This window comes from Budorcas taxicolor, chromosome 6 (genome assembly GCF_023091745.1).
Source record: "Budorcas taxicolor isolate Tak-1 chromosome 6, Takin1.1, whole genome shotgun sequence".
Classification (NCBI taxonomy): domain Eukaryota; kingdom Metazoa; phylum Chordata; class Mammalia; order Artiodactyla; family Bovidae; genus Budorcas; species Budorcas taxicolor.
In genome coordinates, this window is record NC_068915.1 from 71,651,687 (window position 1) to 71,679,563 (window position 27,877).

General features: G+C 38.1%; 1 protein-coding gene across 1 annotated transcript in view; it reads left to right on the forward strand.

Annotated features, from left to right (window-relative positions):
* Positions 1-4,207: 4,207 nt before the first annotated feature.
* Positions 4,208-27,877, forward strand: part of EXOC1 (exocyst complex component 1) — a 54,440-nt gene continuing 30,770 nt past the window's right edge. Inside the window, exons 1-10 of the mRNA XM_052641966.1 lie at positions 4,208-4,342; positions 9,353-9,486; positions 12,927-13,057; positions 17,034-17,193; positions 20,256-20,276; positions 21,769-21,956; positions 24,143-24,370; positions 24,568-24,700; positions 25,307-25,416; positions 26,204-26,257. Of these exons, the coding sequence (XP_052497926.1) occupies positions 9,363-9,486; positions 12,927-13,057; positions 17,034-17,193; positions 20,256-20,276; positions 21,769-21,956; positions 24,143-24,370; positions 24,568-24,700; positions 25,307-25,416; positions 26,204-26,257 (1,149 nt within the window). The 5' untranslated portion in view covers positions 4,208-4,342; positions 9,353-9,362. The remainder of the gene's footprint in view (positions 4,343-9,352; positions 9,487-12,926; positions 13,058-17,033; positions 17,194-20,255; positions 20,277-21,768; positions 21,957-24,142; positions 24,371-24,567; positions 24,701-25,306; positions 25,417-26,203; positions 26,258-27,877) is intronic.

The following is a 27,877-nucleotide window of genomic DNA, read 5'->3' on the forward strand; positions in this document are numbered from 1 at the left end:
GCAAGGACTGAAGCTGTCCAGTCCTTGAGTTATTGCATCAACTCTCTTATATTAAGTCTTTGCAGAGATTGCAGGTGTCCATCACCTTAAGGACTAGACTTAAATGGCCAAGCAGGTATGAGTGGTACAAAGACTGGACTGATGGACACCATCTGTATATCTTCTGTCACCATTTCAAATCCTTCAGCCTCTTATTCCAACCACTGCTGCAGCAACCTGTTCTAAACAGTCCGATGAACTGTGAGCAAGTACAATATGGCAGTGCCTTTCCTCTTCCTTCTTGCCTCAGGACTTCTCTGATGTGGGAGTCAGCTTGGCATTCACGACTGTGCATTTGGGAAGTGTGGAGTAGTTAATGGCTCAGGGCCTTAACGTTTGATCAAAGGTAGACTCGAGCTGACAGATAAATGCTTCTCCCACTCTTGGTTTCAGTGGACAGTTTTGAGACTCACCTCATGACTTTTCCAGAAGGTACTAAGGGATCAAGAAAACAGACATGGTGGCAACCAACCGAACAACACATCCTTATACTGCCTCTCTCTCTTCCTTGTTTTACTTCCCCTTCCTCATCTCTCACTCTTGCTGCCTGGGATCAAAACCCCAGATATAATATTGTGCCTCCACTTTGAGAGGAATCCAGGAGAGGAAGTGAGAAATGGCAATTCACTTCTCAACTCTGAAGAGGGCTGTAAACATACAAGATAAAATAATAATAATAATATGACAAAATAGCATGTGCAATTGTCATATAAAGAGTGACTACAGTAAGTGTTCTTGGACTGAACAGGAAGGACCCAAGAGGCCTTTTTAAAGATCAGATCAGATCCTGCTCTTAAAAGGGAAGTCATTCAATGAAACTGAAAAGCATTTCAAGTAGTATTGACCAGAGTATATTGATCTCAGTAGCAAACAGGTCCCTACTATTTCTGCAGATTTTTCTACCAAATTATATCTTCAGATACACACTGAAAGATACTTTGCATATCTCATTTTGTCCCTTTCTCAGTGAACCCATCTTTAAAGAGTTACACACTCTTTTGCATTTCCATGGTGTTTCATCTCTTTTTCTCTACTTTTATTGTTTGATTGACCACACTAGACTGTAATTTATCCATCTGTTTAATTCTGTCTCTCCAATGACAGTGGGAGAGAGACCCCCTTCTCAGTGGGATCCCCATCTTTGTATCTCAAGTCCCTGGCACTTAGGTGGCTCTGTTTCTCAAATAAACAAATGCTTGCACCAAAGGGTTCCTGCAGAACCCTTGCAAAGGATAGCATTGAGCTGAAGTAAAGAAATCACTCCTTTGAAATACCAACACATTTATCTGGCCTGTAACTCTTCTTGGTCATTTATTTTGTCTTATTCTATATGTATTTATATGTATATCTTATTTGGCCCTACCATACTATGAACTTCTTCAGGGTAAGAGTCATATCAAATCACCTCCACACTTCCATCAAAGTATCTGGCATAAAATAGGTGCTAGGAATATGGACTAAATAAATCACTTGCCTTGCAACCAACAACATTGCCATTATCTATGCTTCCTAAACTTACACCTGCATAGGTGTCATCCTGTTAAGACACAGATCACCATTCAGTAGATCTGAAGTAAGCCTGAGAGTTGCATTTTCTAAAGAACTTTCAGATGATCCTCAAGAAGCTGCTCTCAGTTCAGTTCAGTTCAGTTCAGTTCAGTCGCTCAGTCGTGTCCGACTCTTTGCGACCCCATGAATCGCAGCACGCCAGGCCTCCCTGTCCATCACCAACTCCCGGAGTTCACCCAGACTCACGTCCATCGAGTCCGTGATGCCATCCAGCCATCTCATCCTGGGTCGTCCCCTTCTCCTCCTGCCCCCAATCCCTCCCAGCATCAGAGTCTTTTCCAATGAGTCAGCTCTTCACATGAGGTGGCCAAAGTACTGGAGTTTCAGCTTTAGCATCATTCCTTCCAAAGAAATTCCAGGGTTGATCTCCTTGCAGTCCAAGGGACTCTCAAGAGTCTTCTCCAACACCACAGTTCAAACACATCAATTCTTCGGCGCTCACCCTTCTTCATAGTCCAACTCTCACATCCATACGTGACCACTGGAAAAACCATAGCCTTGACTAGATGGACCTTAGTCGGCAAAGTAATGTCTCTGCTTTTTAATATACTATCTAGGTTGGTCATAACTTTTCTTCCAAGGAGTAAGCGTCTTTTAATTTCATGGCTGCAGTCACCATCTGCAGTGATTTTGGAGCCCCCAAAAATAAAGTCTGACACTGTCTCTAGAAGCTGCTCTACAGAACAATTTTTAAATGTCAATGTCACTACATCAGTGGACCTCTACAGCATATGAGACTCTTCCTGTAAGATATTAAATGTGCTGGTGGGGTCTTCCCTGGTGGTCCAGTGGTTAAGGCTCCATGCTTCCACTCCTGGGGGTACAGGTTCCTTCCCTGATTGGAGAACGAAGATCCTGCATACTGTGGGACCTAAAAAAATTAAGAAAGAAAGAAGAAGAAAAAAAGTGCTGTTATCTTGGCCCCAGCAAGATACCTGCTGCCCCCTCCCCCATTCTGATTTAACTCATTTAAACTCTCCATGCTATAACCTGCAAGTATCTAGATTTAGATTTAAAGCAAGAGAGTTTGAGAAAAACATCTACTTCTGCTTTATTGACTACACCAAAGCCTTTGACTGTGTGGATCACAAAAAAACTGTGGAAAATTCTTCGAGAGATGGGAATACCACACCATGTTACCTGACACCTGAGAAATCTGTATACAGGTCAAGAAGCAACAGTTAGAACTGGACACAGAACAACAGACTGGTTCCAAATTGGGAAAGGAGTATGTCAAGGCTGTATCTTGTCACCCTGCTTATTTAACTTATATGCAGAGCATATCATGTGAAATGCCAGGCTGGATGAAGCACAAGCTGGAATCAACAGGGCCGGGAAAAATATCAGTAATCTCAGATATGCAGATGACACCACCCTTATGGCAGAAAGCAAAGAGGAACTAAAGAGCCTCTTGATGAAAGTGAAAGAGGAGAATGAAAAAGCTGGCTTAAAGCTCAACATTCAGAAAACGAAGATCATGGCATTCAGTCCCATCATTTCATGGCAAATAGATGGGGAGACAGTGGAAACAGTGGCTGACTTTATTTTGAGGGGCTCCAAAATCACTGCAGATGGTGACTGCAGCAATGAAATTAAAAGATGCTTACTCCTTGGAAGAAAAGTTATGACCAACCTAGACAGCATATTTAAAAGCAGAGACATAACTTTGCCAACAAAGGTCCATCTAGTCAAGGCTATGGTTTTTCCAGTGGTCATGTATGGATGTGAGAGTTGGGCTATAAATAAAACTGAGCACCCAAGAATTGATGCTTTTGAACTGTGGTGTTTTAGAAGACTCTTGAGAGTCCCTTGGACAGCAAGGAGATCGCACCAGTCAATCCTTAAGGAAATCAGTGCTGAATGTTCAGTGGAAAGACTGATGTTGAAGCTGAAACTCCAATACTTTGGCACCTGCTACGAAGAACTGACTCACTGGAAAAGACCCTGAGGCTGGGAAAGATTGAAGGCAGAAGGGGATGAGAGAGGATGGGATGGTTGGATGGCATCATCGACTCGAAGGACATGCGTATGAGCAAGCTCATGGGAGTTGGTGATGGACAGGGAAGCCTGGCAAGCTGCAGTCCATGGGGTCTCAAAGTTCATAGGGACACGACTGAGCGACTGAACTGAACTGAACTGGTCTGATCTAGATTTAACTGAACTTCAGGTGTGCAAAAAAGAAAACATTTGATTAGATCTCTTCTTAAGTGAACTGTTGAAAATAGCTGAATAAATAAGTCTTCTAGAGAAAGGAATACGCACACCAAATCCCCCAGGTCCGGAGTCAGTCTCCAGCGACAAGACCCGCTCCTGCCTGTCCTAGACACGCCCCTCCGGGGAGACCTGACCCCACCCCCTTCAGTTCAGTTCAGTTCAGTTCAGTTCAGTCGCTCAGTCGTGTCCGACTCTTTGCAACCCCATGAATCGCAGCACGCCAGGCCTCCCTGTCCATCACCATCTCCCGGAGTTCACTCAGACTCATATCCATCGAGTCCGTGATGCCACCCCACCCCCTTACCAAGGCCAAAGCCGCGACTGCTTCCTTCTCAACCCAACCGACTTCCGGCAGGGAGGTGTGTCACGTGCCCGGATATAGGAAGTGGTGGCCGGACGGCTGCTTCCAGTTCACTGCTTAATTCGGGGTTCATCCTAGTAACGGTGGCCGCCGCAGTCCTGTCCGGTCTCCGTCTTGGAGGACCCGCCTCGGCACAGCCGGGCTCGGTCCGGCCTTGCGGTAAGCCTTCGGCCGCGGCTGCCGGGCGGTCCTGGCGGCGGCGGACAAATGAACGGAGGGGTGGACGCCAAGGTCTGAGGCGGCTCCTCAGTCCCGGTGCTGGTCTAGCGCCGGGGGCTGGGTATTGCTCCCTCCGCCGTCAAAGCCCCCTTCTCTTTCCCAGCCCTTCTGGGTAAGGCGGAGAGGCCGGTGGGAGGATCCCGTTACCCCCTTGTTATCCTGGGAGGCTGGGAGGGCAGCCCAGACGTCCTTTTCCGGTTCCGCCCATGAAAATCAGATTTCATCGTAAAAAACGGTCTTGAACAGTTTGTTCTTTGGCTTGGACCAGGAGGGGAGGGCGTGGCAGTACCTTCCCCTTCTTTGTCCAAACCCTCATTTTCTTCTTCCCTGGGTAGCTCAGATGGTAAAGTGTGTGCCTGCAATACGGGAGACCCGGGTTCAATCCCTGGATCGGGAAGATCCCGGGTTCAATCCCTGCGCCAGGAAGATCTCCTGGAGAAGGAAATGGCAACTCACTCCAGTATTCTTGCCTGGAAAATCCCGTGGATGGAGGAACCTGATAGGCTACAGTCCATGGGATCGCAAAGAGTCGGACACGACTGAGCGACTTCACTTTCTTTCTTTCATTTTCTTCTAAATCTCATAAGTGCATTTCCCTGTTGCCATGCTGTGGCGTGTTATCTTCAGTGCTCCATGTACTAAGGTGTCTGGATAGCAGACAGGGTACTTACCCACACGCACTCACTCTCATGACAGTACTGCTTACAAGTTATCTGCCACATCCTGTAGTGATCCGGCTGGATTTAAGGAAACAAGGACCGACATAGAGTATTGTGGCTGACTGTCTCTGGAACGTGGTCAGACATGGGTTCTTATACCTGGAAAATAGTTTTAAAGAACTTCTAATGATTTATTCACTGACTTACCAAAAAAGTATTATAAACACTGGAGAGTTACTCACGCCATCTTTATAAAGTAGATGCCGTTGGAGGCAAGAATCTTCCTGTCTTCGTGGATGAAGAAGTGAAGTGAAGTCGCTCAGTCGTGTCCGACTCTTTGCAACCCCATGGACTGTAGCCTACCAGGCTCCTCTGTCCATGGGATTTTCCAGGCAACAGTACTGGAGTGGATTGCCGTTTCCTTCTCTAGGGGTTCTTCCCAACCCAGGGATTGAACCCGGGTCTCCCGCATTGTAGACAGACGCTCTACCATCTGAACCACCAGGGAAGTCTTCCTGGATATGTCTGTCATATTCACCATGGTACCTACAATTTTGCCTCACACTTAGTAGGCATCAGTGTTTGCTGAATGTGTAGTGCTTTTCATTCTGCCTAACTTCTTTATCAACTGTGCCGAGTTCCTCTCTTGTTTTTACCACTTAACCATATTGTCAGTCCTTGCTTTTGACCAAAGAGGGATTGGGTGATAGATGCTGACCACTAATAGTCATTTATTCATTTAACCAGTTTTTATAATTCAGCTTAGATTTCCTCAAGAGGTATTTGTTTAGCACTTACAAAGAACATGAAACTGCTAAAACACCTCCTCCCCCAGCCATCCCCCCGTCCCTTGAAGAGAGTTCTTGAGATCCAGGAACTTGTGACTTTATGAACCAGTTGGACAGCAAGTGCTGTATGTTTAACAAATGCAATAAGTGGTATAGCAGTTGAGAGGAGAGATCAATTTGGATTAAGGTCTGTATTGAATCAGTTCAGTTTATTTGCTCAGTCATGTCCGACTCTGTGACCCCCATGGACTGCAGCGTGCCAGGATTCCATGTCCATCACCAACTCCCAGAGCTTGCTCAAACTTATCTCCATCAAGTCAGTGATGCCATTCACCCATCTCATCCTCTGTCATCTGCTTCTTCCTTCAACCTTTCCCAGCATCAGGGTCTTTTTCAAGGAGTCAGTTTGTTGCATCAGATGGCCAGAGTATTGGAGTTTTAGCCTCAGCATCAGCCCTTTCACTGAACATTCAGGACTGATTTCCTTTAGGATTGACTGTGTTGAATCAAGTTCATGTAAATTATGGAATGTTCTTAGGATTTGGGTAGATGATACCCTCTGCATGGAAAATATCCTAAGCAAAGATTTAAAGGCTAGAATGATCAGAGGGCTTGGAGTGAAAGGTTTGTCTTGGGGAGCATTAGAAAAGTGTTGAGCAAGGGCATATTATGATGAAAGGTATGTTTTAATATTATTTGTTGAGAGTTTTGGGGTTATGGAAGCTTGCAAAGAGGTAACCAGATGCTATGGTGTTAAATAGATGTAGTTGGTGTGAACCTCGATTGTACTTTGGCAGTAGGACCAGAAAGGATAAATTATGTGTAGATGAAGGAAAATTAGGAAAATGCTTTTAGCTGTCAGGTTATTTGGTACCTTCATTTTGTTGAATTTATTTACTGTCTGCTATGTCTTTGCCAAGTTCTGGGAATATAAGGATGAATAAGACACAGGCCTTGCCTGCTAGGAAATACTCTTAATGGGGAAAAGAATACAACTAGCTGGACAATATGGTTTGTAAGTGCTGTGTTAACAGAGTAGAGGGGAAATGTTAGAGAAGTAGGAAAGGATTTTTTTTTTTTTCTTTTTTTGGCGTGTGTGACTATTTCACAAAAGAGATCTTATTTTAGCAGGATGAATTGGAATTTTCCAGGGAGAAAAGAATTTGAGAAAAAAGAAATTGCATGAACAAGAGCCTGGAGTTAGAAAAGCAAACTGGCCAGTATCCAGGGTGGCTTCAGCAAAGGATAGAGTTGAGCTTTTAGCATATGTGTAGGATCTAGAACATATGAAGAGATAGTAACATAGACAGTTTATAATGGGTGGAATGGAGGTTAAAATGGAATGTAGCAAGATGAAGAAGTGTCGAGCAAGGGCATATTATGATGAAAGATATGTTTTAATATTATTTGTTGAGAGTTTTGGGGTTATGGAAGCTTGCAAAGAGGTAACCAGATGCTGTGGTGTTAAATAGATGGTGAAGGGTAGATGGTGAAGTCATTTGCAGAGAGGGAGTAGACTGACAGAATTAGGGGTTGAAGGAGAGAAGTAAGGATTTGCAACACCGATGGAGTAGGAAGAGGGATCGTCAAAGGAAGTGTTAAGGAATTGCTGAGCAACATTGAAAGTTTAGCATCGATTGGATTTAAAAGTTGTAATGAGTACAATGGATAGGGATATGAGACCTTCTTAAGTGCCATATGGTAGCCCAGGAGAAGGAGAGAAAAAAAGACAGTTGATGAGATTGATGAGCAGGGTGAACTGGTCTACAAATGGAGCAAGATCATTGAAAGGAATGGTGTGGGTGTATGGAAATAAACACTGCCTCCAGGCTACACTGGGAAAGAAATTAAGCTTGGAGAGGCCAGATGTTCTAAGAGAACAGGATGGAAGGGGAGATCAGAAGACTGGAGGCTGAGATGAGGGAATAGGGATGGAAGTGGGAAGATGTGGTTTTTCTGAGAAAAGCAATTTTTTTTAGTTGGAGCAGAGATAGAAATGTTACAAATTGAGTAAAATAGAGGAGTTTTCAAAAGAGTCATTGTATTATAAAAATACATTCAAAGTCATTTATTTAAAACTCATAATTTCTTCATTTTCCCATAGAAACAGTGTTAGGAGTAGAAGTTAATTTTGTAAGCCAGCTCACATGTGTTAAATACTATACACCTGCATTGGAAATAGTAATACATACACACACACACACACACACACACACAAATATGTATTCAGTATATTTAATAAATAAAATTGAAAAGAGATGTTAAAAAATCTTTAAGTTGATATTTGAAAAAAGGACGTTGAATTAGATGAGAAAAGGAAGACGAGTAGAAAACTATTCTCTAACAACAGCTTTTTTGAGATATAATTAATATACCATAAAATTCACCCTTTTCGAGTATATAATTCAGTGGTTTTCAGTATATCCACAGGGTTATACACCCATCAATACTGTCTAATTGAAGGACATATTCATCACCCCCAAAAGAAGCCCCATACACATTAGCAGTCATGCCTGCTTGCCCCCTACCCCTAGCAACCAGAAATCAGTTTGTCGGTGTGGATTTGCCTACTCTGGACATTTCATATACATGGAATCATGAAATATGTGGCCCTTTGCAACTGACTTCTTTCACTTAACATAATGTCTTTAGGATTCATCTGTGTGTCAGTAGTATGTATCAGTACTTAGCTCCTTTTTATGGCCAAATAATATGCCACTGTATGGATATGTTTCATTTTGTTGTTCCCCAGGACGTTTGAGATGTTTCCACTTTTGGCTATTGTGAATAATGCTGCAGTGGACATTTATGGGCATGTTTTTGTGTGGACATACATTTTCAGTTCTCTTAAGTATGTACCTAGGAGTGGAATTGCTGGGTCATGTGGTAAATTCACATTTAACTATTTGAGGAACCACCAAATTATTTTCCAGAGCAGCTGCAGTATTTTACAATCATCAGGAGTATATGAGAGTTCCCTTACCAACACTTGTCTCTCTAATTTTAGCCATCCTAGCAGGTGTAAAGTGGTAGGTATCTCATTGTTTTAATTTATGATTCCCTAATGGCTAATGATGTTGAGCATCTTTCCATGTCATTTTTAACCATTCATATGTCTTCTTCCTTGGAGAGATGTCTCCCAAACCCTTTGCTCAATTTTTAATTGGGTTATTTGTTTTTTTGTTGTTGAATTGTAAAAGTATTTATATAGGAAATTTATATTTAAATATTGGGAATGGGCCTTTTAATTTTTCTTAAATCTTTTAAAAAAATATTTAGTATTTGGTGAGCACATCAAAAGATCTTAGAGTTTGATAATACTGGTTCTCTAATTTCTTTTCCAAACACACAGCTTTTTATCTTTATGATGTAGGTGTACAAATGTGTGAAATTATTTCCCCATGCTTATTAACCATAAATAAGGTCTTTTCCTAATCCTAAATGGAACAATATAAGAAGAATGATTTTGACAAATGTAATAATCTATACTCTGAATTTTTCAGCTGAGTAAAGATGACAGCAATCAAGCATGCATTACAAAGAGACATTTTTACTCCAAATGACGAACGCCTGCTGAGTATTGTCAATGTCTGCAAGGCAGGAAAAAAGAAAAAGAATTGTTTTTTGTGTGCCACAGGTGAGTGTTTAATAAGGAAGGATTTCTTTTATTCCTTGGAGACATTTCCTGGTTGTTTATAAAATATTCTCATTGTCTCTGTGATTGGAAAAACTGTTGGGCCAGCAAACTCATTTTTTTCAGTTGTCTTTAATTAAATCTTAAAAAGATACAAAAGCACTTCTGTAACATATAAAGGTAGGAACACTTGTGTAGCCACCACCCAGAATAAAAGGAATATTACTGTTGCCTTTGAAGTCTCTTGTGTGCCCTGCCCTGCTCCCATTCCCTTCCCTCCCTCATTAAGAGGTGACGAGTATCCTGAGTTTGATTTACTATTTCCTTGCTTTTCTATATCATTTTGCCATATATGTTTGTAATCTCAAATAATACATTGTTAGATTTGCTTTAAACTGAGCATAAATTGCATTTTAACACACGTATTCATGTGTGACTTCCACTCATCAGTAGGTTCATGTTAGTGAGTGTTACCTGTTTTTCTCCCATGGCTGGTAAGTGTTTTATTTCCACTGTTATGTAGTGTTCTCTTCTGAGAGTACAACTGTTTACTTACCCATCCTACTAGTGATGACCAGGAGATTTGTCTCCAGGTTTTTCTATTTAGGCAGCAAAACATGTTTGTCCTTGTCTGCCAGTGTATAGGCAAGAATTTTCTGGGGTAGATAGCTAAGTATGAGATTGCTGGGTCACAGGCATGTGAATGTTCAACACTATAATCACAAATTATTTTCAAAAGTAGTTGTACTGATTGCACTCCCACAGGCAGTGTGTATTTTGGGTTCTCCACATCTTAGTCTTAACTTGGTTTTGACACTGGGTTTTGACAGACTATCAGTTGTTTCCAATCTGGCGAGTGTAAAATAGAATCTCATTGTGGTTTTAAACTGTATTTCCCTAAATAAAAGTGAAATTAAGTCTCTGTTCATGAATTTATTAGCCATTGATTGCCTAAATTTGCCTGTTTAAGCTTTCTGTTCATTTTTCTACTGTGTTGGTTGTCCTTTTTGGTTGGTTGATTCTTTGAGGTCTTTATATAATGTGGGTGCTAATTTGTTGGTTACATGCATCCTGGTTTGTGGCTTGTGGTTTCACTTTTTATGATGCCTTTTGATGACATTTATAATTTTAATGAAATCAGATTAATCAATCTGATCATTTATGTGACCATTTGTGGGCTTTTTGTCTCTTGTTTAAGATGTCCTTCCCTACCCTGTCATGTGTCATGTCATGTATGAGTTGCTCAGTCGTGTCTCACTCTTTGTGACCCCATGCATTGTAGCTCACTAGGCTCCTCTGTCCAAGGAATTCTCCAGAATACTGGAGTGGGTTGCCATTCCCTTCTCCAGCGGATCTTCCCTACCGAGGGATGAAACCCAGGTCACCTGCATTGGAGGCAGATTCTTTACCGTCTAAGCCACCAGGGAAGCCCTTAAAAGTATTCTGTATTACCATCTACAAGTTTTATAATTTTACCTTTCATATTTCAGTTTTTGATTTACCTGTGTCCACGTTTGTAGTGATGAGTGTTTGTTTTTTTCTGGGCACTTTCTTATATCTGGTTTTTATGTTGTCTTGTGGGTATTTTGTTGTTTTATCTAAATTTTATAATCAACCTGTTATGTTCCAAATTTTGTTAGGATTTTTATTGGAATTGTTTTGAATCTATAGTTCACTTTAGAGAGAACATGCATTTTTATATAAAATCTTGTTCATGCATATGGTGTGGTTCTCTTGGTCTTCTTTAATACCTTTCAACAAGGATTATAGTTTTAAAGACTTTCCATAAAGGCTTTTGCACATGTGTTGTATTTACTCCTAAGCATTTATTTATTCCTAGATTTTTTATACCCTCATAAATGATCATTCTTATTAGCATTAATACATTTTAAGACTTTATTATTTTTTTAGAGCAGTTTTAGGTTTATAAGAATATTGAGAGGAAAGTACAGAGAATTCCCATATACACCTTTACCCTTACATGCATAGCCTTTCTCTACCACTCACCACAATGGTACATTTGTTACCAAGAATAAACCTACATTAACAAATTATAATCACCTGAAGTCCATAATTTACCTTAGGGTTCAATCTTGGTGTTGGTTTTGACAAATGGATAATGACATATATCTATCATTATAATGTCATACAGTATTGTCACTGCCCTAAAAATTCTCTGCTCTGCATGTTTATCTCTTCCCCAGTTCCTGGTGACCACCTATCTTTTTACTGTCCCCATAGTTTTGCCTTTTCCAGAAGACCAAATAGTAATTGGAATCAAATAGTATGTAGCCTTCTCAGATTGGTTTCTTTCATTTAGTAATATGCATTTAAGTTACCTCCACTGGTTTTCATGGCTTACAGCTTTCTTGTTTTTAGCACTACATAACATTCCATTGTCCAGATATACCACAATTTATTTATCCGTTCACCTACTAAAGGACATCTTGGTTGCTTCCAGGTTGTCAGTTTTGAATAAAGCAGCTATAAACATCTGTGTGCAGGTTTTTGTGTGGGCATATTTTCAGATTCTTTTAGTAAATACTGTGGAACATGATTGCTAGACTGTATGGTATGAGTATATTTAATTTTGTTAGGAAATTGCCAAACTGTCTTCCTAAGTGACTGTACCATTTTTAGTTCCCACCATCAGTGAATGACAGTACATGTTGCTGTACATCCTCACAAGTGTTTGGTATTGTCAATGCTCTGGATTTTGGCCATTCTAAGAAGGAAATGACCACCCACTCCAGTATTCTTGCCTGGGAAATCCCCCATGGACAGAGGAGCCTGGCAGGCTACAGGCTATGGGGTCACAAAAGAGTCAGACACAACTTAGTGACTAAGCAACAGTAGGTGTGTAGTGGAATCTCACTATAGTTTTAATTTGCATTTTCCCCATGAGAAATGATGTGGGGCACCTTTTCATATGTTTATGTACCATTTGTGTATTTTCTTTGGTTGGATGTCTGTCAAGGTCTTTGGCCCATTTTTTAATCAAAATATTTTATCTTATTGTTGAGTTTCAAGAGTTTTACTAATTAAGGAATCTGCCTCTGACCCTCTAGTCCTGATTTAGATTCTTCTTTTAGTAATCTGTGTATTCCTCAGTCATAGCATTTGTTATGAAATACTATTCCTGCTTTAGTATCGTGTGGTGGCAATAAAGAATCTGCCTGCCAGTGCAGGAGACACGGATTCAGTCCTGCATCAGGAAGGTCCCCTGGAGAAAGAAATGGCAACCCACTCAAGTATTCTTGCCCAGGACGTCCCATGGACAGAGGAGCCTGGCAGGCTACAGTCCATGAGAGTCAGAAACCGCTAAAAGGGTCAGAGTCCGCTTAGCAACTAAACAACAATAGGCATCTGACAGCTATTTGCAATGAATGAAGAATGAGTAAATGAATAATGTCTCTATTGAAAGTGTATGTTTTATTCAACAGTGACAACTGAACGCCCTGTACAGGTGAAGGTGGTCAAAGTCAAGAAATCTGATAAAGGAGATTTCTACAAAAGACAGATTGCTTGGGCCCTTCGAGACCTGGCTGTGGTAGATGCCAAGGATGCTATTAAAGTATGTTTTTCTTTTTTTATTTGACGTGTCTTTCATTTTATAACATAGTATGTTGACTTCTAAGATGATCTAAACTTATTTTGTGACCCAGTGGTTCACCACCTAACATTGAATTAGTCTACAGTGTATTGTCCAGCCTCCCATTCTCCCACTTCTCAGTCTCAGGCTACTAAAAATAAGTAAATATGTAAGCTTGTTTCATTGTTGGTTGGTTTTTTTGAGCTGCAATTATGTTTGTTCACAAGCTACATAATTAGAGCAAAATAACCTTGACTGTTGGACTGCAAGGAGATCCAACCAGTCCATTCTAAAGGAGATCAGCCCTGGGTGTTCTTTGGAAGAAATGATGCTAAAGCTGAAACTCCAGTACTTTGGCCACCTCATGCGAAGAGTTGACTCATTGGAAAAGACTCTGATGCTAGGAGGGATTGGGGGCAGGAGGAGAAGGGGACGACAGAGAATGAGATGGCTGGATGGCATCACCAACTCAATGGACGTGAGTTTGAGTGAACTCCGGGAGTTGGTGATGGACAAGGAGGCCTGGCGTGCTGCAATTCATGAGGTCGCAAAGAGTCGGACACGGCTGAGCAACTGAACTGAATTGAACCTTGACTGTACATTTCTTTGTTTAACTTAGGTATACTTAGTATAGAATCCATGAATTAGTATGAATTTTAAGGTGGTTTGTAGTGTGAGTTTTTTAAAAAAAATCATTGTTTTGGTAAATCCTCATTCAAAATCACGTAAAATATAATCAAAGTGAATCTTCCTCAGGTAGCCCTCACAAATTAATGCAGAATCATCAGCTAAGGCAGCTGAGCTGGCCCTGTGAAGCCATGATTTGAATATTGTGGCTCAAGTGATAGCACTGAGTTACACCCCTTATTCTAAGGACTTTAAAGGATATGATTGTTGTTACGTCACTAAGTCGTGCCCAACTCTTCTGCAACCCCACAGACTGTAGCCCACCAGGCTCCTCTATCCGTGGGATTTTCCAGGCAACAATACTGAACTGGGCTGCCATTTCCTACTCCAGAAAGAATAAAATATATTAAAGAATAAGATATCACACCTTTCACTTAAGTCACTCTCAAATTCCAAGAAGGTTGAATAATATGATAATCATGATAAAGGAGCACCTTTATTCCTGACAGTTCAAGGCTTTTCACAGCAGTACCCCTTAAATTAAAAAAAAGAAATCAAGTAGAGCTCTTCAGGTTAAAGCATGTGCTTCGTCCTCCTCAGCCTCTCTAACCCTGCCCTCATCTTCCTCCACAGCCCAGGGGCCCTTCCAGAGCTCTCAGGGGTGCTTTGCAGCATGTCCTCTGTGCTGTGGATGGGGCTGTAAGCAAGGCTTATAGTATTGCAACTGCAGGTGCCCTTTCAGTGAGTTCTTTAAGTCTTGACATTGATTCAAAAGGCACAGAGAAGTGAAAACTACCTTTGTAGAGCAGTCTGATAAAAAAGTCTGGTTTAGGCTGACCCTGATTCAGACCTCTGAGAATCTAAAAGCTGTACAGAATGACAAGCAGTTGAGTCAGGTGCAAACAGAAATTTTTTAAAGAAACAAAAACAAGTCTAGGAGAGTCCTGCATATCTGTAGAGTTGTGATTTCTTTCAAAGTGGAGAGAATGCCTTTTCTTTAAGTATTTTAGGGAAAACTGGGCCTTTGTTGATTCCTTCAAAGCACCCAATTTTTAGAAAAATGTGGAATGTAGAAAACAGGGTCTGACAGGTGCTTTGAGTGTGGGTGCATGTGTATATATTTGAAAAGAACACAAAAATGAGATTTTAAAAAACACCTTGCATTATATAATAATTTCTGTTATTATGGGAAGGATCAAGAGGAAAGATTTTCTGTTTAAGACAAAATACTTTAAGGGCTTTTTAGAAACTCACCTTTATTAAAAAGCTTTCTTCTCTTCAGTAGTTTTACATTTCATAAGCCCATTGACTTGTGTAATTCACTAACATTGCTAAATGCTTATTTGAATGCGTTCCTCAGCTGACACCTCATTGCTGACTTGCTTAATGGATTTTTTTTTTCATTTTATGCAAGCACCTTGGTGTATGTATGCTATATATGGATATAAAACATAAAATTTTTATACATAGCCTAACAGCCATTTAGCATCACACATTGATTTGTGTGAGTGTTGCTGCTGGAGCACTCAGCTTCTTTTATGGCATTATGGGAAATATTCCCAGGAAAGAGATCATTTCCCATCAAGTTTCATGTTGGTTGCCAAGACTATTAGATTTCTTTATAGATACTAATGCAATTACCTTTTTTTTAAAGTGTATTTTACTGAAGCACAGTTGATTTACAGTGTTGTGTTAATTTCTGCTGTACAGCAAAGGGATTCAGTTAGACATATACGTACATTCTTTTTCATATTTTTTCCATTATAGTTTATCACAGGATATTGAATATAGTTCCCTGTGCTATACAGTTGGACCTTGTTTATTCATTCTCTCTCTATATATATATAGTTTGCATCTGCTAATCCCAGACTCCCAACGTATCCCTCCCCCACCTTTCCTCCCCCTTGGCAACCCCAAGTTTGTTCTCTGTGTCTGTGAGTCTGTTTCTGTTTTGCAGATAAGTTCATTTGTGTCATGTTTTATATTCCATATATAACTGATATATGGTATTTGTCCTTCTCTGACTTTCTTCACTTAGTATGATAATCTCTAGTTGCATCCATTTGTTGTAAATGGCATTATTTCATTCTATTTTATGGCTGAGTAGTATTTCAATGTATATATATACCATATCATCTTTATCCATTCATTTGTTGGTGGACATCTGGTTGTTTCTATGTCTTGACTATTGTAAATAGTGCTGCAGTGGACATTGGGGTGCATGTATCTTTTCAGATTATAGTTTTGTCCAACACATGCCCAGGAATGGTATTGCTAGATCGTATGGCAACTCTGTTTTTAGTCTTTTGAGGAGACTCCATACTGTTCTTCATAGTGACTGTAACAATTTAATGCAATTACTCTTTCATTGTAAATGAAAGTTTTAAATCTCTTGTCATTTTAGTTCTGCTTATTGAGCTATAAACTAATTAATACAACCATCCTACTATAATATGTCAAGTCTTAATCCTTTAATTATCTCAGATCTTCATAATAAACGTCTGGTATCACTTTTCTTCCATGTTTGTGGTCTTTATTTACATTTTATCCCCCTAAACAACACTTTAAACTAATTGAATGCATGATTAGCCTTCTATAGAACATTAAAAACATTTGAGACTGTTTTTTAATTCCATAGATGTAAAGAAAAGTATACATCTATATGTTTTCATTTTTTATATAGTAATCAAGTAGTTCTGCATTCAAGGGAGAATATCAAGGCATGAAATTATGTCTGTAATTTGACTTAAAAGACATAAAGAGAGCATACTGCAGTTCTCTCACATCAGTTGAACTTTTTTTTCATTAAAATAAGGCCACCAGTATTTTTTACTTTTGAAACACTCTTAAGTATTCTGTGTTTTCGGAATTGAAAACAAGAGCAGTCCCTGCTTTCCACCTCATGTGTTCTTGGAAACCACACTTGGGTATATATTGTATTTTTTCTCATATGTTGTAAGGAATTAGTGTCAAATCACAGTTATGAATAATAGCACATTATTAAAGAAAAAGTGTAACTCTGAAACCCCCAAAGGCAATTTAAAAAGAAAAATCAAAACTCAAGACCATTGTCATCTTATAAATTAGGAAGCTGAGACACATGCCGTTAAGTAGACATCCTGTACTTTCACATATAGACCTAACGGATATAGAAGGGAAATTGCCCAACTATGTTGTTTTTAATCCAGCTTCTTTTGGGAGGCAAATACATTTTTGCTATAAATTGAATTTTCTGAACCATTTTCTACAAGTCACTTAGTTGATTTTTAATGGTGATTTTAGCTTTCTGTTTTATTGAAATATAGATATCTACTATGTATTTTTATTGCAGGAAAATCCTGAATTTGATTTACATTTTGAAAAAATATATAAATGGGTTGCCAGCAGCACTGCTGAAAAGAATGCATTTATTTCATGCATTTGGAAATTGAATCAGCGATATCTTCGGAAGAAAATTGATTTTGTCAATGTCAGCTCACAGCTTTTGGAAGGTAAAGTTAAATAAAAATGTATATGTAAAATAAAGTATATCTAAGTGAATATATAATTTGGCATTCTTCAAAGTAATTAAAACTGAAAGATCTTTTTTAAAAAATAATTTTCCTTATTGCAGAAGTGATGCTTATTTGTTATAGAAAATTGATTCAGTCACTTAATAAACTTAATCCTGAAATATAACTACTGTTAACATTTTGTTAGATGTTCTTCTGGTCTTTTTTTCTTTGCATATTTAAATACCTGTTTTTAAATAAGTTTATGTTGTTACCTCCCGTTCTTTTTCATATCATGTATCGTGAACATTTTCCTTATTAAATATTTACTCAACAGTATTTTTAATGGCACCATAAAATTCTATTGTATTGGATATTTTTTAACTAGTCAGTTTTTTAAAGTTTTCCAATCTTTGCTTATTTTAAACAACTCTGAGATGAATATCTTTATAGCTGTATTTTTGTGTAGTGTATCGGTGTAGTATTTAAGAATACAAGTCTGGAGTCAGACTGCCTGGATTCAAATCTTGCTTTTGTCCCTTACTATAGTTTTGTGACCTTGGTTTACTCTTTGTTTCAATTTCTCTTATCTCAGAAACAGAGATAATAGTATCAACTCCATAAGATTATTGTAAGGATTAAATTACTTAATATATGAACGTGATGAGAACAATGCCAAAGCTGTAGTAAGTACTCAGTTGTATATTAGCAATTATTATTCTTTTATCCAGGGTAAAGTCCTTAGACATGAAGTAAATTAAGGTATTTTAGATCATACATCTTCAGGAATATTACTAGGGATTATTTTGTGTTATAAAACAAAAAATCTGCTGTTACTGAAAGTGTGCAATGAGTTTTTTTTTAACTTTAAAATTTCTTTTATAAGGGCACACATGTTGTGAGAAGATGCTTCTTTGTGTCTTGCAGATACAATTTGTTGTATTCCTCATCTCAAAGAAAGTAATTGAAGTAGCAGCAGGTGGACAGAGTTGTAGCCCCTCTTTACTAAGGGGAAAAAATAAGTAGATTTGTCCTAAGTTGTATATTAGTATTTAAAAATAGAAGCTTCTGTTCTGTCAAGTTGAAATATCTGAAATTGCCAATATTCAACCGTTTTGACCTATAAAAATGTCAACTTCAGGTGCTTCAGACTGTTCTTTGGCTTAGCTACTGGCCTCTGTCCTTTCTCCATTTTGTTTTACTTAATTCCTTTGCTGTTCGGCCACCTGTCTTTCTCTCCTTAAATGTAGTATTCTTGTCCATCACTTACTAATTAGTGAGCTCGTTACTGGTTTCAGACTTGATGCTTGGAACTGGCAGGGGCATCTCTCAGGCCCTGTGCTCCTCCCTACAGTGGGGCTGGCCTTGTGTCCGAGGCCTCAGGGCTGCCATCTTGCCAACATTAGCCTCTGATGATCTTTAAGAAATTTATGGTAATTTTCCGTGCCTTGAATAATAGCTTAATGTGCTGTGAGTGAAAGTGAAAGTCATTTAGTTGTGTCCAACTCTTTGGAACCCCATGGACTACACAGTCCATGGAATTCTCCAGGCCAGAATACTGGAGTGGTTAGCCGTTCCCTTCTCCAGGGGATCTTCCCAACTCAGGGATTGAACCCAGGTCTCCCGCATTGTAGGCAGATTCTTTACTAGCTGAGCCACCAAGAAAGCCCAAGAATACAGAAATGGGTAGCCTATCCCTTCTCCAGCAGATCTTGCTGACCCAGGAATCAAAACAGAGTCTCTGACATTACAGGCAGATTCTTTACCAGCTGAGCTATTTAATTTTTTTTTTTTTCCAACATTTCAGGATTGAACATTCTGGTCAGTGAATGATTCATAAGCTTTCTGTTCCGTTTTCAAATATTATATATTTCAAGAAGTTACTTATTGCCTAAAATGTATTTTAAATCAATATATTTTGTTCAGTCAACAATATGGGAAAATACATACCTTACCTGTATTTATCTCATTGAGGAATAGCACCAATATCAATAAGAAGAGTATTGCTGTTTATTGAGAATAAAGTGACTAGCTTTAAAAAAAGAAAAGACATTTAATTTTTCAGAGCCTTAAGCAAAGGTGTAGACATTTTTATAAACATTAACCTAATTGAGATCAATTTTAAGAATACTAAGATCCTTAAGGATCTCATTTTGAAAATCACTTTCTATAAATTAGTAAACATTGCTTTGATTTAATGGAGTTTATATAGTAGCTTTATTAATGACTATAAACTAGTTTAATGTCTTACTGGACTTTAAAATCATGGCCACTTTTTTTTTTTTTAAGTCTCTAAGCTTTGGGTTATGTTAGAAAACAAATGAGAAACTATCACCATTTCCTTTTAAGAGCTAAATAATCATTCAAGTAAGACTGTTCATTGCAGTAACAGCTTTAGTAGTTTTCCTTGGTGACAACTGAATGTTCATGCTAGTAACTGGGGCTTCTTGGTAGAATAATATTTTTAAAACAGGGCTTTGTTAACAGGTTAAGTTGGAAAATTTTGTTTGGCCTTTTCTTTTTCATTCTTACAGCTTGATTTTTTAATTTAATCTTTGACTTGAATTCTTAAAAGCCACCTTGAACTGATATCTTGTGTGTTTTTTAAATTGCTTCCATCTTGTCCTTTCTAACAATGTTTTATGACTAATCCATTGTGAGGGAGTGTCTGGGTAAAGGTTTTGGGTCTTGAGTGAAAATAACTAGACTAAATGCATGAGTCACAACTGACCTAAAAATAATCCCCAGGAAGTAATCTGTTTTCCAGTTTTCTTCTCCAAGGTCTCGGCAGTACTGTATGTTACTAAGAGAAAATAGAAAGATAAATGTATTTTAGTCACTGTCAGAAAATGAATAAGAGAAATGAACTCTGGAATTTCAGCTTCTTATGAATATTTCCAGTTGGTAGTTGTATTTGACATTGTCTTTTAAGCTTTAATTTAGCATGAAGTTCAAATGAGATGTGGGTAGTATTTTTAATATTTAAACCTGTGTACATTTCTACCCAGCTAATATTCTTTGCTTACTTTCCTCTGCTTTTTTCATACCTTTTTATTCTCCAGAACTGCCTAAAGTTACAGAAGGTGCGTAACACCTTTTCTTCTTATTCTATTCCATATATTTTTATTACTTGCCATTGTTCTTTACTATTGGTTGCATATTTTATGAAATTGTATGCAGGGGAAAATGTATTACAACAAAATCAATATGGTAATAAAAATTAATGATAGTATTCATTATTGACTTCCAAAGAACTTTTATGGAAGAGAAAATACTTCTGAAATAATTATGATCATTTAAAATATTTGTTTATTTTAAATATTTACTTGTGTAAAGAGTGTACAGAATGATTTGGGCATTCCCTGCCCCCTAGTAGCTAAAAAGCTGCACACATGACACTACCATTTCCAGAGGGACTGTTTCAAAGGACTAGAAGCTTGGTGATGCTACTCTAAGGAACTTATATTTGTATACTGCAATCTGTAATTGCTTGTACCAAAAGTTTTAGCCCCTCCCTTTTTTCTGGTATGTTATCTAAACCTGCCTAATTAACATTCTTAAGAGTAAATCATTTGTTACTTTGAATTAAGTGTGTTTTGTTCAAGGACAAGTTAACATATGTCAAGTCATGCTGAATGTAGATTCTCATTTTCATACAAAATAATGAATATTTAAAACACTTGGAATTTGTGTTTTAAATCGTGTCCCATGAATTATTGAAAATCAGTAACTTTGTTTCGAGGTTTATTTAAGGGTAAAATTATTTTTTTCATTTTATCTCTCTTAACTTCAAGATTTATATAAAATCCCATATGCTGAGTGTATTCTTTCCAGAAAGTGAACTGAGACATTTATCTAGAAAGCGTCTCAGTTCTGACCTCATGGTCTTTTGTTTTGAAGCAGGAAGACAGTTGAAATTTTTGTAGTTTTACACAGCCATGTTGTTGTTCTTACTATACAGATATTGAGGAAGTTTCTATTAGCTGATCCTTAGAAATTTTATAAACACGTGAAAATTTTTTAAAGAAAGAAATGGAAAGTTCAGTTAATATTTTCATTGCCCAAAATAAATTATGAATTGTAGATGTGCTTTTAAAATTTCAATTGAAAGTTATTTGGAGGAAAACACAAAACATAACAAAGACAAAAAGAACAAAAATAACAGAAGATGTCACCTAGAAAAAAAAGGAAAGCAAATTGTTTCTCATGAATCTTGAGTTAGAACAACAGTTACCTCAGGTAGGAAAAAAAAAGGCTAGGCTTGTGCATGTGTTTCATTTCTGGTTTTATATTTGTTTTGTAGTTTAATTATGTTTTGGGAAAGTGTGACTAAGGCCTGTTTTAACACAAGTCAATAAATTAAACTGCATGCTTTTGTTATAATAGACATTATGTTAATATAAGCAGTTCTTCATAAAAATAAGGCTTTTTTCCCATATATTTTGAATCATTTTTTTCCTATTTTTCAGCCACTAAATGTGACCTGTGCTTATAACTGACCTTACCTATAAGTACAGTGCTGTTATCCTTCCTAGTTTTTTACTACTTTATTTTTAATTTTTACCCTCTTTTAAGAATCTGTTCCAAGTGGAGAAAATCAGAGTGTGACAGGCGGTGACGAAGAGGCAGTGGATGAATACCAAGAGTTAAATGCAAGAGAAGAGCAGGATATTGAGATAATGATGGAAGGCTGTGAATATGCAATTTCCAATGCTGAGGCCTTTGCAGAAAGGTTGTCCAGAGAGCTGCAGGTGCTAGATGGGGTAAGCCTTTCTTGTAGCGTGTGACTAGTGATGTGCGGTAAACTGAGGAGACTGGTGATGTTCATATTCTACGGCCTCTGCACTTAAGCCTGGATAGTGTGATTATTGCTGTATTTCCCTAAAAGTGCATTACCAGCTGCCCTCCCTCCATCTTTCATTGTTCTTGTTCCAAAGACAGAATCATTCCTACTAGGCCAGTGAAGGCAGTTGGCTGAGGTTCTGGATTTGGGGAGGTTCTTGATATGAAGTGATGGAAGTAGAAAGTAGCCAACCTGAAACCAACCTGGGGGTTGGTTCTCCCAGCCTCTGAAACACTTCAGAATAGTTCAGGGCAAGAGAATAACGTTTTTGTGGTTTGGGGGAAAAAAATAGGTACAAGTTAGAAAGAGAGAGAGTGAGCTGAAAGAAGTGAATCCTTTACCCAGAGAGAGCAAAATAGTGTAGTGAAAACAGGAGAACCAGGGCAAGAGGATGTTTGACTCCTCCTCTGAACTGTGGTGTTGGAGAAGACTCTTGAGAGTCCCTTGGACTGCAAGGAGATCCAACCAGTCCATTCTGAAGGAGATCAGCCCTGGGATTTCTTTGGAAGGAATGATGCTAAAGCTGAAACTCCAGTACTTTGGCCACCTCATGAGAAGAGTTGACTCATTGGAAAAGACTCTGATGCTGGGAGGGATTGGGGGCAGGAGGAGAAGGGGACGACAGAGGATGAGATGGCTGGATGGCATCACCGACTCGATTGACATGAGTCTGAGTGAACTCCAGGAGTTGGTGATGGACAGGGAGGCCTGGCGTGCTGCGATTCATGGGGTTGCAAAGAGTCGGACACGGCTGAGTGACTGAACTGAACTGAACTGAACTGAACTGCTTTGGAATAGATCCTGTTTATTTGTGTGCACATATCTGAGCTGGTATCTAAATGTACATCTTTAGGAAGTAAAAAGCTACAAGTAGTACCTCTCTTGTGAGAAAAATCTAAAACGAGAATATTTTGGTAGGGGGTGGGGTGTTGTTTTGTTAGGCAAAGTATGCATTTAAGAAAAACTCTCAGAGAATAAAGAATGTTTTAAAGACTTAAAACAGTGTTGGCATTTTATACATGAAAGGTACAGAAGTTGTAAGGTTGAACTGAGGTTCATAGATTACACCAATAGTCCAAGCTTACAAATTTGTAAAACTCTCAGGAAGTAAAGCCTAGAAGAGACTTCAAGATGTTGAAGTGAAAATTGTCCTGAATCAGTTCAAGTCCCAGCTCTGCTGCTTAAGATGTCAGTGGGTCTGAGCTCTGCTGCCTTTACAGTTGGGCTGCACTTACAAGTGAGTTATTATGAATAGTATATAAAATAACATGTGCAATTTTAGCATCACTCATACAATGATATTATTTTAATTCTTTATCCAAATTTTTTCCTCATATCATGTTATCTGCCTTCTTAATGTGGCTTTGTGGTTTGTGTTTTCTAGTTAATGTTGCATCTGTGTTCTAAGTCATCATATTACTTTGCATTTTAATTTTGGATTTGAAACCTTCCATTTTTCAGGGAATTCAGAATCAATAGTCAGAATCTTTAGGAAATACTTAAAAGAGGTTGGTGGTTTGTTGCTACTTTGGGGAAAAAGAGTAGTTGCAAATGAAAGAGAAAAGAAAGAATACTGTAGAAGGAGCTATCTTATGGCAATAGGGTCTTCCACATCCTATTAGTACAAATCATGCTACAGTTATAAATTAGTTCTGTGTATCCGTTAAAGACTGGCATGCTACTGCTACCCTCTTAACTAAGGTATTAACATAGATGATTATTATGCTTTTGTTTAGGGTTTTATGTAAATATTGCAGATTATAGAAAATGTTTATAGTTGATAGAGCTGAAAGAAGTATCAGAGATGATATAACCTAATGCCAGTTAGTTTACAGAAATGAGAGTACACCATTACTGATGATACATCATGGGGGATACCCTAAATATGCAGTATTGAGGTCTGGTCCCTAACCTCCATATAAGGGAAAGTGTGCTTCCCTGAAATACTATGTAAAAAAGTGGAATGTAAACACAAAGTAGCAAATTAAAATAGATGTGTATGTCAACCTTTGTTGCTGCTGCTGCTAAGTCACTCTGCTGTGAAAGAGATTTATGGATATTTCATTTAAAGCATATGAAGTATTACTTCTCTTTTTAACTTTGTAGGCCAACATCCAGTCAATCATGGCCTCCGAAAAACAAGTCAACATCTTAATGAAGTTACTGGATGAGGCTCTCAAGGAGGTGGATCAGATTGAATTGAAACTGAGCAGTTACGAGGAAATGCTCCAAAGTGTAAAAGAACAAATGGATCAGATCTCTGAAAGCAACCACCTAATTCATCTTAGTAACACTAACAATGTAAAACTCCTATCTGAGATAGAGTTCCTTGTGGTAAGCATGATTATAAACTATTAACAACAATTTTTTAAAAATCTAATGATCTCTAAAGCCCATTTGTAAATATTTTCTAATTTCCTTAGGAGAGCAAGATTTAAAAATACTGAAGTTTCAAAGACCCAGTAATAGGATTGAGTAGCATCTTACCTGTAAACTTCCTAAGACAAATGGTGTGTTTATTTACATTCCAGAACCACATGGACCTGGCCAAAGGTCATATAAAGGCACTTCAGGAAGGAGATCTTTCTTCTTCCAGGGGCATTGAGGCCTGCACCAACGCCGCAGATGCCCTGCTACAGTGCATGAATGTGGCTCTTCGACCAGGTATGACCATAAAATCTGCCCAAGAACCTGGGACTAAGCTTCTGACTTAGTGTAAAGCTTTTGACAAGAAGTCCACCAGGCAAGTGGTTTAGGGTTAGATTATTAGCTATTGAAACAATTTTCACTTACTATCAAACATAATTTATATTGGGACGAAGAAATTTTTTGTTTCAGTACCTTCTGATTGACTGTGGTGACTCTAAGTTAACACCAGGATTTTTCTTCAGTGCTGTTCACAGGACCTAGCACAAAGTAGATGCCATAAGGCTTTGCTAGACCAGGTTCTAAAACTTGAGCTTGTATCAGGATCACCTAGAGGGCTTTTTAAAACACAAATTACCAGGTGCCACCACAGAATCAGTAGGTCTGGTCTGAGGCCTTAGAATCTATGTCTCTGACTGTTCCCAGGTGATGCTGAGGTAAGACCGCAGTGTGAGGATTGCTGAGTTACACTGTTTGTTCCCCCCTTACCTTTCTTTTATAAACACACGAATAAACCAGTAAAACTTTGAATTCTTCAAAACTGAAATACGGCTTCCGTTATAAATGTACTCATTAGACATCCAGGAGCTCTTTTACCCATTAAATAAGTTGTTACAATTTCAGGCCATGACATGCTTCTGGCAGTTGAACAGCAGCAGCAGCGTTTCAGTGATTTGCGAGAGAATTTTGCCCGGAGACTGGCTAGTCACCTCAACAATGTTTTTGTTCAACAGGTAATTTTATTTTATTATAATACTGTCATGTTCCTGTAGCTTGAAATGAAATTGTCAGAGAAAAAATTTTGATGTATTTAATTGGGAGCACAGTATGTTCCTTTATATATTTATTTGATTTTAATATTTTTAGATATGTGTATATTTGCTCATAGATGTATTTGCAGCCTCAGTGGTCTTCTATGAAGACAGTTCCTTTTAGCTAAAATTCCCTAAGTTTTAAATAATTAGGCTTCATATTACATATACCCCATTTAGACAATCTTGTTTATAAAAATAAGTCCAAACTTGTTACATGTTTAATGTTTGGCCTGTTTTATTTTTCAGTATTTTCAAGTGAGAACTAGGACTTGATTCCATGTTTTAAGTGTTTCATTCACTCCATGTACTTATAAGTACGAGAAAAATGGCTTACTCAAGTGTAAATTCTAGTTGATTTAATCTTATATAAAACTTTTGTCTCTATTTTTCTGTGGAAAGGGTGTTATAATTAAGGTTGTGGCAATGATATAAATGTTACTATTAAGTATACCATAGAGGGATTTGAATAGAAGTTGTTTTATTTAATAAATAATAAATTAGACTTAATATTTATCGTATAAATTAGGTATAATAAATTAGATTTTGTGTATTTATCATCTCTTTAATAGGGATTTGGGGCAAAAAAAAAAAGTTGGGTGAAATTTTGTTCATCAAGAAATTCTGTCTGAAATTCTAGGTTCTTATTTTGTTTTCACTTTGTAGTATTCTGAAACAATTGTGTTTACTCTATTTTATTTCTGATTAGTTTACTCAGGCCCTCCTTCAACTCTATAACAGGTCCTACTTTCTTTCGGTGCCTGTGAGTACATCAACTTTGGCTCCAGCTTCTCTGATTCTTTTTTTTTTTTTCCTGTAAAGTTTACTAAGCTTAATAGCAGCAGAATCTTTATAGTTATAATTTACTGATTTAAGCTACCTGTTAACCATATTTGTAACAGTTTATTTAGATACAAAAGGCATTTAATCTCATTCTGCTTGCCTTTCTTTCTGTCATTCTTTCACTCACTCACTTATTCTTTTATTTAGAAGTCATTTGCCAAGTGATTAAAGATGCATTCCTGACATTGCATTGGAATAGATGAGAGGCTGACTCTTTCCTCTAGTTGCTCACCAGTCTAGAGAAGGGACGCAAACAGACTGAGGGAGGGTATATGTTATGGTGGTACCATGGGAGCATAAAGGAAGATCAGCTAGCTGAGCATGCACGGGGGAAACAGGGGAAGACACTCTTAACATTCCACTTGACTTAAAAAGCATCAGGAAAAAAGTAAACCTAGGAATCACATAGGAAATACTAATGCACATTTTTCTTACACTATTATTTCAATAATATCTATTTCTACACAGTTCCCTAGTTTTTTAAAATAATCCTGTTGGCAGGGTTGTAGTCCACATTTGTAGATGGTACTGAAAATACCAATCAGTAAGTGATAATCCTTTCTCCACCCGTAATTGTTTGCTATAACATGCTATTATTTGTGATTTTGCTTCCTTGCCTTATAAACTAATGGCTTTGTTTAAAATGAATGCTTCCCAGTTCTGAAAATCTAATATGCGTTGTTACATGTGAATAATGCATGTTAAAAACCAGAATGTTGCAACAACCTGGAATGTGCTGAAGAAGATGAAAGATGATGTCCCAAGTACAGAAAAGAGATTTTCTTTGTGTTAAATTTAATGCTTTGTGTCACCTAGCAAAGAGTTGGGAAACAAGAGTGTTTCTATTCCTGGTTGTGGGACACACTGTCTGGGAAGATTTGATTACCGCATTGTGTTACATGTCTTTGTCATCAAATTTTGATTGTGCGTCTGACTTGTGTGTCACATTGTGTGACAGTACTCACTGTCCTCCATATGTAAGAATAAGAAATGGCTCCTACCCTCAAGATGCTTGTGAGGATGTGTTAAAAGTAATGTACTTAAAACTCTATAGCAGTGTATACGGGATACCTTGGAGACACCACGATAAACTGAATGTGTCAGTAAAGCAAGTCACACAAATTTTTTGGTTTCCCAATGCATAGAAGAGTTATGTTTACACAGTATTGTAGCCTATCGTGTGCAATATCATTATGTCTAACAAAAGAATGTACACACTTACTTAAAAAATACTTTATTACTAAAAATTGCTAACCACCATCTGAGCCTACCATCCGGGTCACAATCTTTTTGCTGGTGGAGGGTCTTTCCTCAGTGTTGATGGTGCTGGGAGACCAAGGCACTGATTACTGAAGATTGGGGTGGCTATGGCAGTTTTTTAAAATAAGACAACAGTGAAGTTTGCTGCAATGATCAACTTTTCCTTTCTCAGACAGTTTCTCTGTAGCATGCAATGCTGTTTGATAGCATTTTACCCACAGTAGAACTTTCAGAATTGGAGTCAGTTTTCTCAAATCCTGCCACTTGGTTTATCAACTAA